The sequence below is a fragment of the Musca autumnalis genome, unplaced genomic scaffold (assembly GCF_047663935.1).
Source record: "Musca autumnalis isolate F117 unplaced genomic scaffold, ASM4766393v1 scaffold_4, whole genome shotgun sequence".
NCBI classification, from domain to species: Eukaryota; Metazoa; Arthropoda; class Insecta; order Diptera; family Muscidae; genus Musca; species Musca autumnalis.
Genome location: NW_027411977.1, coordinates 244700470 through 244718617, shown reverse-complemented (window position 1 = coordinate 244718617; position 18148 = coordinate 244700470). Strand labels below are relative to the sequence as shown.

The window sequence follows — 18148 nt, the reverse complement described above, 5'->3', positions numbered from 1 at the left end:
TGAAACACTCCCCCCCCCAAAACGTAAGTATTTAGGGGGTTTTCAATATTTTGGGCGTATGAACCGACAAAAATATGGATTGGATTTTGTACCATACTTGCCTACTTGCCATACATATTCAGTTCGAGCTCTCCAGCCATTACATACGCGCCGTATGGGATTTTTACTCCTTTCGGGCTGTTTTCTCAAGAAGTATGGACTTGCCCATGAAAAAACATTTACTGTCGTAATTAAGGCAGCGAATGCAAGCTGTTTCAACAAAATACATACTAAGGGTATAAATAGCGACATGCAAGTATTGCCACATTGAGTATTTCAGGAGGTTACATTGGCAATTTAAGTAGATACATGAAGACAACGCATCATCATACTCCTTTGGTGGTGAAAAGGCAGCAACCGCCTCTTGAAACGGCAGCAAGGTTAGGTTCAGGATGCGCAGCTGCAATGTTGGCAGCTACTCCACTCGGAGACCTTGAGGTCCATTGTGAGCAAACACGGCAGCAAACACACATGGCTCTGGAACTCTGAACTTCTAATCTGACGCGGTTGGAGAAGAATTGCCAAGTACAAGCGCTCAAATTGCAATCCTCAACCTCCGGAGACAGCCTTCTATGAAAAAGCTTGAAGAAATCATGCGCTACACATAGTTGATGAGTCAGAATTCAAAAAATTAATAGAACTTGTGTCACACTGTCCTGGGTATACGCTACCAACGAGAAAAACACTCTCCCAAAATTTATTATCAACAGTTTATAGTGATCTTCAGTCAACTATAAAAGAGGCAGTGCGATCAGCTTCGGGAATATGCCTAACGACGGATGGATGGTCCCCTCGCACAAACACATCATATACGATAGAATTCATTTGATGTAACAAAATTATAACATTAAAATAGGATAATTATTTTAATAGGGCGATAAAAACCCTGCTTCGTCATCATCGTCTTCTTCGTCATCATCATCTTCTACAGCGTCATCATCTTCTACATGCTCTCTTTGCCTCGTTCTAACAACAGTTTTCGACAAAAGGGTATTAACATGATCCATATCTCTTATAAGAATTGGCATAGATTTTTCATGTTTCTTGACGATAATTCTACCCTTCTTTGGCATAACTCAATAAATTTAAATTGTCCTTGGTAAGGATATCATTAACATAGACACCCTTCATGTTATCAACGTCTTTAAGCTTCTTCTTTCCATCCATAAATGCAGACTTGGATTTTTTATTAGTGAATTTAACGACTACTGATGCTTTGTTGTTATTATTATTGCGACGTGAAAAATATACATCCTCTATATCCGACTCATGCAAAACGCTACCAGTTATTTCCGCCACCTTTATAACCATTTCAACAGGTTTAGAATTGTCATTAATTTCTATGCCATTAATGACACAATCATTTCTCACCCTTTCTCCATTCAAAAACGTAACAGTCGATTGCAAACATTTAACGTTTTCACGCACTACTTTATTTTCCTTTTTCAATGTTTTGATGTTTTCCATATTCTTCTTTACTCCCTTCAAAATAAAAACTCTAAAAACTCTCTTCAAAATAAAAACTCCTTAACGTGCAAGAATCTTCAAGTTTTACCACTTTTTACTCGAAAAGCGTTCCTTTACTTCTAACACCATACAATTCATATGAGAGCAGTACACAACTTTTGCTACTTTTGCCGGTTTTACCATTTTCAAAAGTAAAGGAGCAGACCAAAACTCATATTGCGATGACATAAATGTCATCGTCTTCTTCATTTCTCTTATTTCTGCAAGTAATTCCTTCATCTCACCACTATTGTTCTCATTTGGTCGACAGAAATGACTACAATACTCAATAGAAGAGTTGTTGGCTAGCCTCTCAACTTCGATTTTGTTTAGTTGTGTGCATAACGTATGGAGAGTTTTGCCACAGTCAGCACACTCGTTTTCCATTGGGCCATGGTCGTTTTCCAACACTTCTGTATTACATTGCCGACATACGATTCTTTTCTTTTTGTTATTGATACTTCTCCTCGGGTGTTGGAATTTATTTTCGGAGTCGGTGTCGTATTATTTTCGCTGGAGTCAGTGTCTAACCAACAATATATCGACTCCGAAGGCCTGGTCTAAACACTTGCGGTTAGGATTGAAAATTTACTTTCTCGAAAATAAGAAAGTGGTTAGTATTGAAGTTACATTACATACGTCGCAATCGCAATATAAGAACGAAAAGAAAAACGGAACGGACGGCTAACTATTTTAGAAATATGTGAATGTTTCAAGAATAAATATTTCAAAATGAGCTAATTCGACTTCTGACCTCTTGCTTCTTCTGTTTCTTCTTATTCCCACAAAAGTCGATTGTCAACGGAACAACAATATCGAGTGTCGTTTTAATCATTCGGTAGTGGTGACAGCTCATGAAAATGATTCATACACGTATGAAGATATAGAAATACCCTCAGATTTGGTATACAATGCTACTGTAGATAAAATATGCGATGAAAATAATATTTCCGGAACGAATGAAAGTACAACAACCATTGAACAGCGTACCTGTATTTGTAATATAGTACCATGTTTGCCGATATGTTCTTGGGATATAGTACAGGCATATCAACTATTATTGGATAAGGATGAAGAAACAAAATCTACTTTCACCAAAAATGTAATTACATCGAAAAATGAATTGGTGAAAATGCATTTAGTTAAAGATTTCTATCTCATAAAAACCAATCTAAGTACTATTTGCAAGGATGCTGTTCTACTGCATCCCGAGGTGGACACAACAACAGGTTGGACTTTGTTTGAGGTAAAAACTTAATATTTCCTATATAGAAACGGCTTATTTTTATACCGTCAGCCTTAAGGCTAGATATACACTTTGATACGACCAAAAATGTGCCTCATCGATATAACGGTGCTAGAGTCACAGTATGTTTGGACGAAATTCGTTTCAGACAATTTAGCCTGGTGCGCACGTTAACTCTCGAACGGATCAATCGATTCGAACCAAATGTTGGGTATCGTAATATTTTGTCCAAACATAGTTTAAGTGCGAAGGTGGGCCATATCGATCCACTCCTTCGGATACCTCCCCCACAAAAGTTAAATTTTTTCTGTAAAATGGTGTGAACGATAACTCTCGAAGGGAACAATCGATTTGGTCCAAACTTTGCACATCGTATTATTCGTTCCTGATATAGATTGGTTTCGAATATAGACTATATCGGTCCACTCCTCCGGGTACCTCCCACGCAAAATTCGAATAAAGTGAAGTTTAAGAGCTCCTCTCGGATCGTTTTGAAATTTGTTTCAATAAGTTGGACATTTGGAAAAAAAGTGAAGTTTAAGAGCTCCTCTCGCATCGTTTCAGTAGGTTGTTTTAGCGGCCTTATTTACAACGGTACAATTATTTCCGTAGAGATAATGGCCCAAAAGCTCCAATACCCTACCGGCAAACTCGTGATACAATATCAATATATTTTATATACCGCATAATTATTGTGTTTGGTTTGGTTTTGTTGTTGTTTTTTTGTCAGTGGCTTAGGGAAAATCTTCGTCAGCACAGCTGACTGATACTTTCTTACTTGTTTATTTATAAATTGTAGCTGACTGTACAAATAACGTTTGTACATTTTTTCAGTACATGTCGAGGCGCTGGAAAATTTGATAATTAAAAATAAATCTTCCACTAGAATTTCCAGCAGCCTAACTAAATAAATATTTTATTATCATTATAGCTTTGTTCCCGTACTTTTTAATATTAAAACTCGTAAAAGAGAGGAGAGAAAAATTGTTGTCACACAAAAGTTTTTTCAAAAAGTTCGGGAACGCAAAAATGGAAAAAACGTCAAAAAAGCTGGAACAAATGTCAAAGTCGGCGTACCAGCCAATCAGACGCCGGCATCCATGTTACTATTTTTTACACGCTCAAATTTGTAGAGTAGCGCCATTTTTGTTTAAAGAGTGTACGGGAACGGGTTTTCGGGTAAAATGTGTACAAGTCGTAAAATTTGTAAAAACTTTTTAGTTCTGGAACAAAGCTTATAATTTCTTGTCATAAATGGTAAATCATATTTCCATATTTCGTGAACACATTAAATAGAAGATAGTATTTAAGATCCCACATGCAGCGGTAGCTGTTATCACTAGCGTTGTGTGTGCATTACTTGTTACAATTACGAGCTGTCGCGTTTAAGGTTTTATGGCCCTATTCATTCATAGATAAGAATTCAAGATTGTAGTTAGGTTAAGAAATATTTTGTAAACTAGCAAGTAACTTGTAAATATTTTGAATAAATCAGTGTCTTACACGCACTCAACCGAAGCAGACCGACTGCTCAATTTTATTTACCAACAAACAGACTAGCTGCGGCTGTCTGTCGGATGCATCCAGCATCAACTTTATTATTGTTCACTGACTATAAGTCTTGGTGAGATGATGAATCGTAAACCATTAGAATTCGATTCGTTTTATTGTTTTCATCTTCTCATATAATAGGTCTGTACGATAACTTCGCAAATGAAAAGTACTTGCAAGTACTCAGCAAGTTCTCAGTAACGTCTCTCCACCAATTTTACTCTCTCGAAGCTAAAAATTTGCAGATTGTTATCGAACAGCAATTTGCAAAAACTTGCAAGAAGTCAGGTGATTTGAAGAAGAAGTTGACGGGAAAGATTAAATAAATAAATAAATAATAAAATAAAAAAGTAGTCACTACAAACTACAAAATAAGATATTTAATTTACATTATTATCGTTTTCCATAATTAATTTAATAATTTTTCGCTTTTTATACCCTATACCACAATGTGGAAAAGGGTATTATAAGTTTGTTTTGGTAAAAATTCATGTAACACCGCGAAATATTCGTCGGAGACCCCCATATCTCGACAAGATAAAGCAATTTTGAGATGTGTGTCTGTCCGTCCGTCCGTCTGTCCGTTATAAATTGTAAACACGCTCCAGGCCGCAATTATGGACCGATCGTCACAAAATTTTGTATGGAGGTCGGGTTCAGAACAGAATAGATCCTTATTCTTATTAGTGATGATCGTGAAATATTTAGCGGGTGAAATTGACCAAAAACATAATATTTATCCAATTTTGTAGCGGCTCTGTAGGTCTCAATAATAGTCCGATCAACGCTTAATTTTAAATATGGTTAGAGTATATCACAAAGGAGAAGCTTGCAATTTGTGATGGCGATCGGATAATATTTAGGACCAAAACTTTTGTGTGAAAATTGTGAAAATTTTTAATGTACAGCTTATATCTTAATTCCTTGAAGTGACATTCCGGACAAGTGAGATATACTTGAAAGTGGAACGCTTGACCTTTCAATTGATGCCAATTATGTTGGTGTGCATGATCAGATAACAGAGTTACAGCCTAATATATTCCGTTATTTGTACATCAATAGTCACGAAATTTTGCACCGGGTAAGATTATAGGTCGAAAAAGATGCCTACAATTTTGAATGATGATCTGATATTCTTTAGCGGGTGAAATGGACCATTACTTTTGTATGAAAAAATATAAAAATTTTATTTTTGGTCGATATTTTAATTCCTTGGGACATATATATTTCGCTAAGTAGCCTAAATATGGGAAAAAACTACTGACCTTTCCTCTGATGTAAATTGCAATAAAGTGTTTGCTAGATAACGGGCCTACTGCCTAATATATAATGGTTTCTGTGCAGAGAACCACATTTTTATCCCATATTACATATTGTCTCTCCAAAAGTTTATGTAATACCGCGAAATATTTGGTATGCCAAAATTCATATCTCGACGAGATAAAGCGATTTATCGATGTGTGTCCGTCCATTAAAAATTGTAAACAAGCTTAAGGCCGCAATTATGGACCGATTGTAACGAATTTTTTAAGGAGGTTGGGTTCGGGCCAGAATAGAAATGATTACTTTGAAATGTTCAGGGAATGAAATGGACCAAAAACAAAATTTTAACCAATTTTGTAGCGGCTCTGTAGGTCAAAATAATAACCCGCAAAATTTTAAACAAAGTTTGAGTTTATGATGAAGAAGAAGCGTACAAACCAACGTGAAGATCAGATAATACTTGGCTCGTTAAATGGACTGAAACTTTTGTGTGAAATTGGTAAAAAATTTCAATAACGTAGCGGTTAAACAACGGAAGTAGTAGTACTACATAAGTGGGTTTCATTTCATTCATTTTAATTTGTGTGAACTAAATTTTTCTTTCCTGCTACAAAAATGTCTTTGTCATACTAGATAACTTTGTGGTTTTGGTCATAAGTATTATACATTACATCTCTGATATTTGATAATTAAATTTTCACAATCATTGGAAAGAAGTTCCGTGCAGAGCGATTGTACAGGGATAGTGGTATAGGGTATCCCATGGTCGGCTCCGTCCGACTATAGACTTTTCTTACTTGTTTTTCCCACCCCCTCCAGAATTCAACAAAATATGTAGACTATTTTCACCGGGGGGCATCCCTGCATATTCGCTGACAATTCCAGGAAAATCGGTTCAGTAGTTTTTGTAGAAAATATTCAAATTGAAAACTGAAAAAGTGGGAGTGGTCAGTTTTTCTTTGCATAAAACCTATATTGGGTTATGACGAACATTACAAAAAAAGGGAAAAAAATATCCAAATCGGTCAAGCCGTTCTTAACTGATGCAATTACTAACGAAAGACATTTGATTTGTATTATAAATATTTTTATAAAGGGAGGAGAGGAGAGGTCAAGAGTTGGTTTTCAAGTTTCGAGTTCGTAATTTGTCGGAATATGGTCCCAGAATTTAAAATTTAGACAAAAACAAAAAATAAATTTGGATATTTGTCCCACAATGGTCAAAGAATGGTAAATTTCACCCGTTAAATACTATCCAATCATTTTTCGAAATTATTGGAAATTTTCCTTGCCCAAACTTTGTGGAAAAATGTTCAGTATTAAAACTATGGGATCCCTGTGTATACTAGTCGTTAACTATGTTACCTGACCACGTACCTAATGCAGGGGTGCTCAATAGAGTTATAACTGTTTTACATTTTTTCTCAAAAATGTTTTCCTGTAGTGAGAATGAATGAACTTTTAGCTATTAATGACTAAAATAACTTTTATTCCACTTAAATTTTTAAAAAAAGGTCACGCACAAACCGCTTTTTATTTTTATGATATATGAAATAAAGTTATGTATATATAATATGAAATAATAATATGGTATAATACGATGATAAAATTAGTGAGAAACAAACAGTTAGGTCGTGCGCCCTTATACCTTGTTTCCAGTTAAATATCTGCTTACAGTGACTTCAAAATTTTTTCAAAGTTCTGAAAAATAAAAAAAACTTTAAAAGCTTTTTGTGCGGAAGCTTTTTCATCAAATCACTTTATAATTAAGATTTTATGTAATCTTAGGTAAAAACTCATCAAAATATCATACAGGTTTATGAGATTTTAAAAAAGTGCTCAAATTGAAAATGAGTTTATACGTTGCAGTCCAAACAACAACTGATGCTTACCACTCAATTAACGCTACCGTGAACACACGAGCACACCGGACCTAATGTACAATATATATAAGGTTTTTAAACCATATCTTTATGTATAAATTTTATGTAAACCAGATATGAATTGAATAAAATAAAAAAATTCTCACTACAATCCGAACTGAGCAAACATAGTTCCAGGGAGAAGTTGCAGAGAAATTCCACGGCCAAGAATGTACTCTCTATGATCCCCAGTCTCCGAGAAGATTTGTAGGGCAATGATTGGTAGCATCACTCATTGATCCGCATACATTGTGAATCTCGTTATATAGAGTTGCAATTTTCGGGTACGAAACTAAGTCCTACACACTTCGACTTAGGTAGTCGGTCGACATCACTGATTGACTTCATGTTAGTAAGTGGCTGCACTCTCTTAAACTACACGAATCAGGTTCAGGGTCCAGCAATATCAGACCAAGCTCTTATATTTGCCTCTGTTTCTATTACTTATAACCCTTCACCAGATCCCGATTATAGAAACATTGATTGGGATGGTTCATTCCTTGCTTCTTTTGATACTAATTGGATATTAGGAAGTCCTGGTGTGGATGTTAACTGTTCCTATTTCTTTTCATTCTTTAATGCTCTCGTTTCCTTTGTTTCCTAGGAAAGAAATTAGGTATTCTACTGATCCTTGGATGGAGTGTAGAGGAGCCCGGTTTGCTACATCAATTAGGAATTTATCTTTCTTGTAGTTCAAAAGAGACCCATCTCAGAAAAACTGGCGTGTCGATTGATAAATCCAGGAATAAGGCTAAATTTGAGTTTTACCTGCGATATCTATCATGATATATTGTTGCTTTCTAATGGCAGAAGTGATGTTGATGCAGCAACATAAGTGCTTGGAAGTAATTATTGATTGTCATCTTTCGTTCAAAAGCCACATTGATTCTTTGTCTGGAAAAGTTTGGGACATATTGCGTAGGGTTTATGGTTCTAATTTATATCTTTCTCACCGAATAAAATCAATGCTGGCGAATTCTCTGTCGTTGTCCCAAGTATTGTATGAACTTGAGGTGTATTCTGGTACTATTGGCGTCAATTTTGACAAAGTGAGGCGCATTGTCAATACTATTACACGTTTTTTGTTTAATCTTCGCCGAAGTAGTCATATATCAGGTCATGTCATTCGGTTTCTAGCTTGTTCCTTCGATGTGTTTATAAAATATGGTTGTACTTTGCTATTTTATAATCTTATAAGGAATGGTATATCTTGTGCCCTAAGAAGAACATTTACTTTTCCACATTCTATTAAAAATCCTCAAATTTTCATTTCTAGAATTTGGAAAAACATTTATTCTAGGTTTTTCTTAGTCAGAGTTGCTCGATTTTGAAATTTTTACCATTAGAATGGGTGACGTAGGGAATGAAAGATACCAAGGAACGGTCCTGACCGGATGTAACGTGGCAAAGCCCAGGATTTAAAGGTAGTAAACTAAAATGTGGCGCGCATTCACCCATAAGAACGTTAAAAACTTGGGTTTTGGGCGCAGGGTTAGTAACCCACCACTAGAAAAAGCAGCCTACCATGAAAAAACAAAAGAAAAACAAATCCCTCTAAAGTTGACGACTCCCTTAAACTTTTTAAGGCCCACTCCATGCAAACAGCCGCAAAATCCATACTTGGATACCAAAGACCTCAATGATGATGATAAGGAGTGTCGTGCTGCTACCGAAGCATATAGGGCTACTTTACAATCCGTAGCAACGCGTAGCGCACGAGAGAGTAATCGGGTGAAAAGGATAGAGGAGAAACGTCTTTTCCGCAGGAAAAAGACAGAGATGGAAAAGCGGGAGCGTGAAAAAATCGAGATGTACAGGAACCAGAATGAAGTCCGAAAATTCTACCAAAGAGTCAAACATCAAGCTAATGGCTTTGGTACAGGCACATCCTCCTGTAGAGACCAGCATGGTAATTTGGTAACTGATACAGATAGTGTGCTCAGGATATGGAAAGAACATTTTTCAAAACTGTTGGTGTCCAGTAGCAGCAAAGAAGACGAAGATACCACAGACCCAATCCCAGGAGATGGTATTGAATGTATACTGCCCAGCCAAGATGACAGCAATAAATCGGCTGAAGAATAATAAGGCAGCAGGAGCCGATGCCTTACCAGCCGAGCTGTTCAAAACCGGAGGCGACACGCTGATAGGGTATATTCATCATCTAGTTAGCACCATCTGGCAGGAAGAACGAGTACCTAACGATTAGAACCTTAGTATCCTGTGCCCCGTCCACAAGAAGGTAGATAAGACTGTTTGCTCTAACTATAGGGGCCACCATTGACCAGATATTTACCCTGCAGCAAATCATGGAGAAGACCAAAGAGATGCAAATCGACACCTACCACCTTTTTGGTGATGATAAAGCAGCCTTTATTGTTATTGATATTTTCATACAAAAATTTAAATTAATTTAGGAAAAATATCAACTAAAAATACAATAAATTTATGCATATAACGATTTTTGTTTATTATCAGCAGTCCATTTCATTAAACAAATTATTTATTTTTTTCCGGACACAAAGCGAAGCTACGCAACTGGAGATACGTCAAACCTCTCTGTAACGTAGCTGTTGGGTACGAACAGTAAATACATTCAAGAGAATCTTTGTTTGAAGGAGACTATATTGTGTGAAAATTCATATTTTTTGTCTATAAGACAATGTCGAAAAGAGAATTATTGCTTCTAGCGACGTTTGTTATAGAGAAGTTCGATTATATTAGTATAGAAGATAAGCCCATAAATATTGGATAAATATTGTTGCAATTCCCATGTCCATTCCATATTAAAATTGTAACTTTTTCTTATCTTCTTTCACAAGGATGGAAGGCTTCGACTGAATTTTTACGATGTGATTTTGAATTACCAAGAATTCTGTTTTGATTTCTCACTTAAAGAAATTAATGGTAGAAATGGGTTTTTTGTGGATCCTCAAGTTTGTTTTAACCCATCATTAAATTGGCACGAGGCATTTACGGGTTATGGTAAGGTGCAGATATTGTTTAGTTGGAATCAAAATAAAAAAAAAAACTACATTATATTTCTATTCATCCATTACGCTCTAGCGATGCTGTTTGCAGTTCCATTCTTTTTGCTAACGATTTTCTGTTACGGCTGTATTTTGAAAATCAAAACTGATTATGAAAAGTGTCTGATACTATATTTGAGCTTACTGTCCATATCATACTCATTATTGGGTATTTGGAGAATCAGGAAAATCAAATTTTCCGTATTAGCGTGCATAACAGTCGGTAGGTGGTATATCAAATGAAACGGCGTATAGGATTGAGTTTTTTTTTGAAATGTTTTAATTTTATTTTCGTTTTAAGGATATGCCCATACCTTCTATAATATGATCTATCTAATATGGAACTGTATTTTATGCTTTGAAATCTGGTCTAGATGTACAAGTATGAGGAGGATCTCATCATATTTGCTAGAGTATATTTTAGTAGGCTCAATAGGACCCCTGCTGATGACAGGACTCATCTTTGCAGCACAAAACATTGACATGCCAGATGAATACAAACCCGGTATATCAGAGCTACAGTGCAGTATAGTGAGTATGTAACTAGTTTCAATACCATTTACCATTCATTTTGCCGAAGGAAATCCGTATACATAGCCCGTTTTCTTTCTAGCAACCCGTTGGTCAGCATTAATTTATTATTATGCACCTTTTACTATAGCGGTTATATTCAGTGTGATACTCTTTTGCAAGATATTGAGTTATATTAAAACCACTGGAAGGGATTCAGGACATCGTCGAGGTGCCAGACAAATGTAAGTTTGACAAATTGAAATCGCATTAAAGCGATGACCATTCATTGTTATTTTTTTAAATTTGTCCAATTCGATTTTTAGGTTCATTATAAGTGTTCGCCTCTTTCTATTGATGTGTTATTCGTATATGTCTGATGTTTTTTATATTTTGTCAATATTAATATTCAATAATGTACCATTGTATGTTATGCCGGATATTTTGAATGCCTTACAGGTGAGTAATGAAATGAAAAATAAACGTGTCCACCAGGGATATAAAATGTTAACAATTCAAGTGACCCCTTTCACGTTGCAAAAAAAAACATATTAAATTAGGTGGACAAGTTGAGGAAAGTCGACTTCTGCCTTTCACACCAGAATTGAATTGCTCAAAATAAAAATGAGGACATTTTAGCAAAAAATTTAGCTATATCCACCATGTATAAATATATATATACATTTTTTTGGGTGCCATGTTGTATTTGATCGTATGTTTATTAATTCTTTACTTCTTACTTACTTAGCTGGCCCATTACAGAACATTTGTTCCATAGACCGAACTAAAAAAGATCTCAAATTCTGTCTTTTTGGAATACCGCGTCTTGTCATCTCTTCATCCACTTGTTTGCGCCATGTATTCTTTGGCCTGCCAATTCTGCGTGCACCGCCATGTGGCTCGAATTTATACGCCTTTTCAGGGGGTTTATCATCACTCATTCTTATGATATGGCCTAGCCAACGCAATCGCTGCATCTCGATACGTTTAACTATATTGATGTAGTTGTATAGCAGATACAGCTCGTGGTTCATACGACGTCGATATTCACCGTCAACGCAGATCGGTCCGTAGATCTTTCGAAGAATTTTTCTCTCAAACACGCCAAGCACTGCCTTATCTGCTTGCGCAAGTACCAAGGCTTCGGAACCATACATCAGCACGGGTAGTATCAGTGTTTTGTAAAGCGTTATTTTTGTTTGACGAGTTGTGGCTTTGTTTTTAAAGTGCTTACTTAAGCCAAAGTAGCATCTGTTAGCCAATACAATTCTTCTTTTTATTTCACAACTGATGTCGTTTGTTGTGTTTACGGCGGTGCCGAGGTATACGAAGTCTTTTACTACTTCAAAATTATAGGAACCAACTTCAACAGTTGGTCCGATCTCAGTGGACGCATTGCGCGTCGACACCATCAGCTTGGTCTTCTCGCCGTTTACCGCCAGACCCACTTTAGCAGATTCTCCACTTCTTTTGACGTTTGCCTCTCGTATAACCTTTTCTAGCAGGATGTTGAAAAGATCACACGAAAAGCTGTCTCCTTGCCTGAAACCTCATTTGTTATAAAATTCTTCGGAGAGGTTCTTTCCTATTTTAACTGAAGATCTTGTGTCAGTTACAGTCATTTTACAAAGCCAAATGAGCTTTGCGGGGATACCAAATTCAGACATTGCTTGGAATACCTTTGAACGTAGAGGGCTGCTTTATAATCGACAAAAATGTGCTAGGTGTCGATCTGCATCTCTTGGGTCTTCTCCAGGATTTGCCGCAGGGTAAATATCTGGTCAATGGTGGACTAGCCAGGTCTAAAGCCGCATTGGTATGGCCCAATTATTTCGTTGACCATGGGCTTTAGTCGTTCGCACAATATTCCTGACACTATCTTGTAGGCGATAGGGAGAAGACTTATGTCCCTATACTTGGAGCATAAAGTCTTATCTCCTTTCTTACACAGGATGCTCAGGTTCCAATCGTCGGGTACGGGTTCTTCCTGCTAGATGGAGCTAACTAGCTGATGTATACACCTTGTCAGTGTGTCGCCTCCGGTTTTAAACAGCTCGGCTGGTAAGCCATCAGCTCCTGCTGCCTTATTATGCTTCAGACGGTTTATTGCTGTATGGAATTTTCGGACTTCATTCTGGCTCCTGTACATCTCAATTTGTTCACACTCCCGCTTTTCCATCTCCCTCTTTTTCCTGCGGAAAAGACGTTTCTCCTCTCTCCTTTTCTCCCGATACCTCTCTCGTGCGCTACGAGTTGCTACTGATTGTAAAGTAGTCCTATATGCCGCATTTTTCTCTTCGGTAGCAGCACGACACTCCTGGTCATATCATGGATTCCTTGGTGGAGGTCTCTGGTATCCAAGTACTGATTTTGCGGCTGTTTGCATGGAGTGGGCAATGTTTTGCCATTGTTCTGCATATGTTATCGGGACGAAAAGTGCTTTGATTAAGCAATTGGGCCAGTTGAGTGGAATATGCTATGGCTATCTGTTGTGATTGCAGCTTACCGATGTCCAACGTCTGTGTTGTTTCTGTTCGCACTTTGTTTGCTAAGTGCAATCTGGTACGTACCTTTGCTGCAAAAAGGTAGTGGTAGGTCCGAGTCTATGTTTGCACCTCGGAATGATCGTACATCCAACACGCTTGATGCATGTCTTCCATCTACCACAACGTGATCAATTTGATTTCTTGTTTTTTGATCTGGCGACAACCAGGTGCCCTTATGAATATCGAGATGCTTAAATCTGGTACTGCTAACTACCATGTTTCTTGCAGCTGCAAAGTCTACCAGCCTCATACCATTGTCAGATGTTTCACTTTGGAGACTGAATTTCCCGACTGTTGGGCCAAAGATATTCTCCTTTCCAATTTTGGCATTAAAATCGCCTAGTATAATTTTAATGACATGGGCAGGGCAACGGCCATAAGATTCTTCTAAGCGTTCGTAAAATATATCTTTGGTCTGTTCGTCCTTGTCTTCCGTGGGAGCATGAGCCCAAATAAAGCTGATGTTCAGGAATTTTGCTTTTAATCGAATTGCAGCGAGTCTTTCAATCACTGGGGTGAATTATAAATTTATTAAATAATTATCGTAGATTGAATAATTTCAAATTTATATTGAAAATGTCATTCCCTTGTTCCTTTTGTCATTACCGTGGTTAGAAAACACCCATGGCAATGAGCATACACACGGTAGTGATGGAAACGTTATTATTCATGGATTTAAATGTGCAAATCTTTTATATAAAATATAAAATATATTAATACGGACTAAAAGATTAACATCAATTTTGAAATTATTATATAAATAACGGAAAAAATACTCACCACGTGAACATGCACAAAAAACACTAAACTCTTCAATCGTTCTCAAAGAACTGACTAAATTTTTCACTTCTGTCGATTATCTTTAAAACTAAGGGGAATTGTCGTTATATTACATATAAACAAAAAACCGGTTTAAAACATTTTTCTTAATAAACACATTGGCCCACGGGAATGACAAAAAATAGGAACAGGACAAAAAAATTTAAAAAATAAAATTATATTTATGAAATTAAAATAGACTTTATTCGTTCTTCTCGAATAAGTCGATGTGTTTCATTTGTATAAAATTTTTGGAAATATTAATGAATATCAGTATTTTTTGAGCATAAAACCATTGTTGACACGCCATGGTAATGAGAATTTGCACCATGTGAGCAATTTTTTTATATAAATATGTAGAATATTTTATTTTGATTTTAGACCCTCGTTAATGGACATTTTGTTTTACTTATTCCGTCTCTAAGAATTTAAATGTTTTCAATATTTTTAACCCTAAATGCGTCCGGAAGCAGAAACCAGTCTTTTCGCAATATTCACCCACGTACATTGGACCACTCTGCACATCTTCTTATTTATAGGATTTAAAACAAAACATTTTTATTTATTTTATCTTTTAGGGAATTGTTGTTTTTTATCTCAACGTATGGAAGCCTCGTTTTTTCGCTGCCGTAAAGAGAAAGTAAGTTATAAAAGATATTTAAAATACGTTTAACATTCGTATACCCTACAGGGTTGGTGTTACAATTTTATTTTATTTTTATAAATTGTTTTTAAATAGTATTACTTTCTTTCAGATACAAAAAATGGCAAAGTTATTATTAATTCCATAAAAGTGTTATTATTAAGAAAATCAATGTGATGTTATGTAATTTGAATTAAATATACTTATTGTTACGGTTATTATTGGTTGATTTAAGTTAATTTAGATGAAACTTTGTTAATTTAAGCATTTCAATTGTAACGCAAATTCGTATTAAACATTTAGTTTATTTGTATCAGTTTTGCAACAACAACTACTGTATGAGTTTACTGCAATAATAAAAATATCGCTTGTTCTTAATTTACACTTTTTACTTATCTATTGTTTTTGTTGTACTCTTTCTCTCCCAATTATTTGGTCTTCAACATTGTGACGTCATTCATTGTAACCCCGTCTAATCTCTCCTATTTACTACCTCTGTCCATTTGTTGTTTACCTTTATCCGTCGGTGTGTATGTGCGTATGTGTATTTGCGAATCGCAGTAAAGAAGTAAATCTAAAACCCGCATTTATGGACCAATCGATGACAATTTTTTACCAGTTCATTGCTGTGGCTAAAAAACGAATCCTACAAAAAATTGTGGGTTATAAAAATTGATTTTAAATATTATTAATAGCGAAAATTTCACCCCAGCCCACTGTGCTAAATTGTTTTCTAATGTTTATTATACCCTAGACAGACAGCAGCGTTAATTTGCATTAACTGCCTTAATTCAAATTAATTCGTGCATTATCCACATTCTTAATGCACAAAATCAAAGGAAATTTAAACTGAATTAAGGTATTTTAATATGGCAATGCTGTAAAAGAGAGCTCATATTCATGCTCTGAGACACAATTTACATTGAAAATCAATTGTCTTTTGTCAAATTTCCATGTTTAAGAAAATAAACAAGGAAAACAGATCAGAAATTTTCGCGTTTCTTTCAAATAAGTAGTGGTCTTTTTCGAATAGTATACCAGCTAATCGTTTTTCAAGCCTTCTAACAAATCTCTTTTTAAAATTTTTATTTTCACAACAATTTTCATTACCCACCATACCAATTCTATCAAAAATTATATCTTCTACAAATGTTTTTTTAAAATTTTGCAATATTTGCATAACATTAAAAAGTCTCAAAAATATCGCGAATAAATTAAATTTATTTTTGCATTATCGTGGTGAAAAATTCAATGGTAGAAAGTATATTTGTTTCGCATATTTTGGTGAACTTTTGTAAAACTTTATGAAATGGTCTGCTGGGTACAAACAAACAACACAAACAGCTGTTTCATAAATGCAGAAACTATCGTCTGTCAGGGTAAAAAGTTAATGCAAATTAAGGAATTTTTAATGCAAATTAACTTTGCCGTCTGTCTAGGGTATTAGATAGCTGATAAAATAACAAAAAATTCAAAAATTGTTTTTTGCTATTTGGACCCGTATTAAATAAGTTATTAGTATTTTTTTGCATAAAGTTTATACAGAATTCGACTTTTTCAAGGCGGGATATCTCTGGAACCGTTAGTCAAAAATATCTAAAAATATACTGAAATATTTTGCTGAGGAGCAGCATAAACACAGCAAAAAATAAAGGATATCAAAAACCACTTTTTGAAAAATGTTCGATTTCTCTCAAAATTACCCATATATACATTATCGGGTCTTCAACGAATATTTCCGTGTGTTACAAACAGAATAACAAATTGAAGCAATCAGCATTTTAATAATTACTTTTAAACGCCCTCTATATTTCAATAGTAACACCTTTAAGCTTTTGTACATTTGTCATTGTGATTTTAAAAGTTTTCATATTTCCTATTGTGATTTATCTTTAAACTAAAGTTATATACTATGTACTACTAAATTTATCAATACTAGATGACAATATCGCTTCTCAAAAATAGAAGCTAAACAGAACGAAATTCAATAAATTCGTTCATTCCTCTTGAGTAATTTGAACTCTGTACATCAACCTCAGTGCATCCCTTAGTAGTTGAAAGTGATAGCAGAGCATCATCCGCAATACAGAGAGCGAATCAATCAAACGATCCACGTAAATTGTTCAATCCCGCGACGGCCGGTTCTATGCACCGGATTGACTCGGAGGAATCTGCGACCAGGGGCCGTCACCTCAACAATTATGTGTTTGTGTTCGTGTATTTTTTTCACCATGGGAGCGGCAATTTATCCCGGAATGCCTGCTCCGAGCTCTTCTGGGCCAGTATGGATCTGTTCCGTTTGCCAGATCCCCATCCACCACATGTCAACAATGGTGAGATTTAATGGACGTATGGAATGGGTGCATTTTCGTGGGTGCTCTGGCCTTAGTAGCACCCGGGATTACAGTGACAGGTATGTTGCTGCTTGCTGCGTCAGCACATCACCCAGTGCGTCTTCTACGTCGTCGTCTGACTCTTCGTCGTCGTCGGAATACGAGACGCCCCCGCAGTCTCCCCAACAACAACAACAAATGCAGCATCTAACACCACATGTTGTTGTTCAACGGTCCGGAAATGCATCATTCCTGCAATTCAATTGCAACGGTGTCCGCAATAAGGTCAGTGAAATTGTGGACTTTATGAGTCGGAAAAACATCATGGTCGCCGCGATCCAGGAAACAAAGCTCACCGCCACCTGTAGCTTACGTTGTGATGGTTACAGCGTTTTGCGGAAGGATCGCACAAGAAGCGGAGGAGAAGGACTTGCCTTCGTAATACACCAGTCTGTCCAGTACAGACCTATCTCGCTTGAGCTTAGCTCTAGTGACCCATACATGGAGTGTATGGGGGTACCAGTAAAGTGTGGTACTGCCGAGGTAGTGCTGCTTAATGTGTACATAACGCCGATGAATAGCTGTGCCCGGCGTTATATGCCCAATATTAGTTTGCTTTTAGATGGCGATAACCGTTTGGTGCTAGTGGACTTCAATGCTCATCATGAGCTTTGGCACTCCGTCCTAGGTAATGACCAGAGGGGTACAGCGCTGGCAGGGCAAATCGATAGCTCCACGTTT

General features: G+C 36.2%; 1 protein-coding gene across 1 annotated transcript; it reads left to right on the top strand.

The window, feature by feature from the left end:
* The first annotated feature begins 2161 nt into the window (after positions 1-2161).
* Positions 2162-15354, top strand: LOC141401374 (G-protein coupled receptor Mth2-like). Its single transcript, XM_073981547.1, has 8 exons — positions 2162-2791; positions 10350-10512; positions 10594-10779; positions 10858-11091; positions 11170-11311; positions 11393-11525; positions 15010-15071; positions 15187-15354. The coding sequence occupies exons 1-8, from the start codon at positions 2678-2680 to the stop codon at positions 15212-15214; spliced, it is 1062 nt and encodes a 353-aa protein (XP_073837648.1). The 5' UTR covers positions 2162-2677; the 3' UTR covers positions 15215-15354.
* Positions 15355-18148: the final 2794 nt, after the last annotated feature.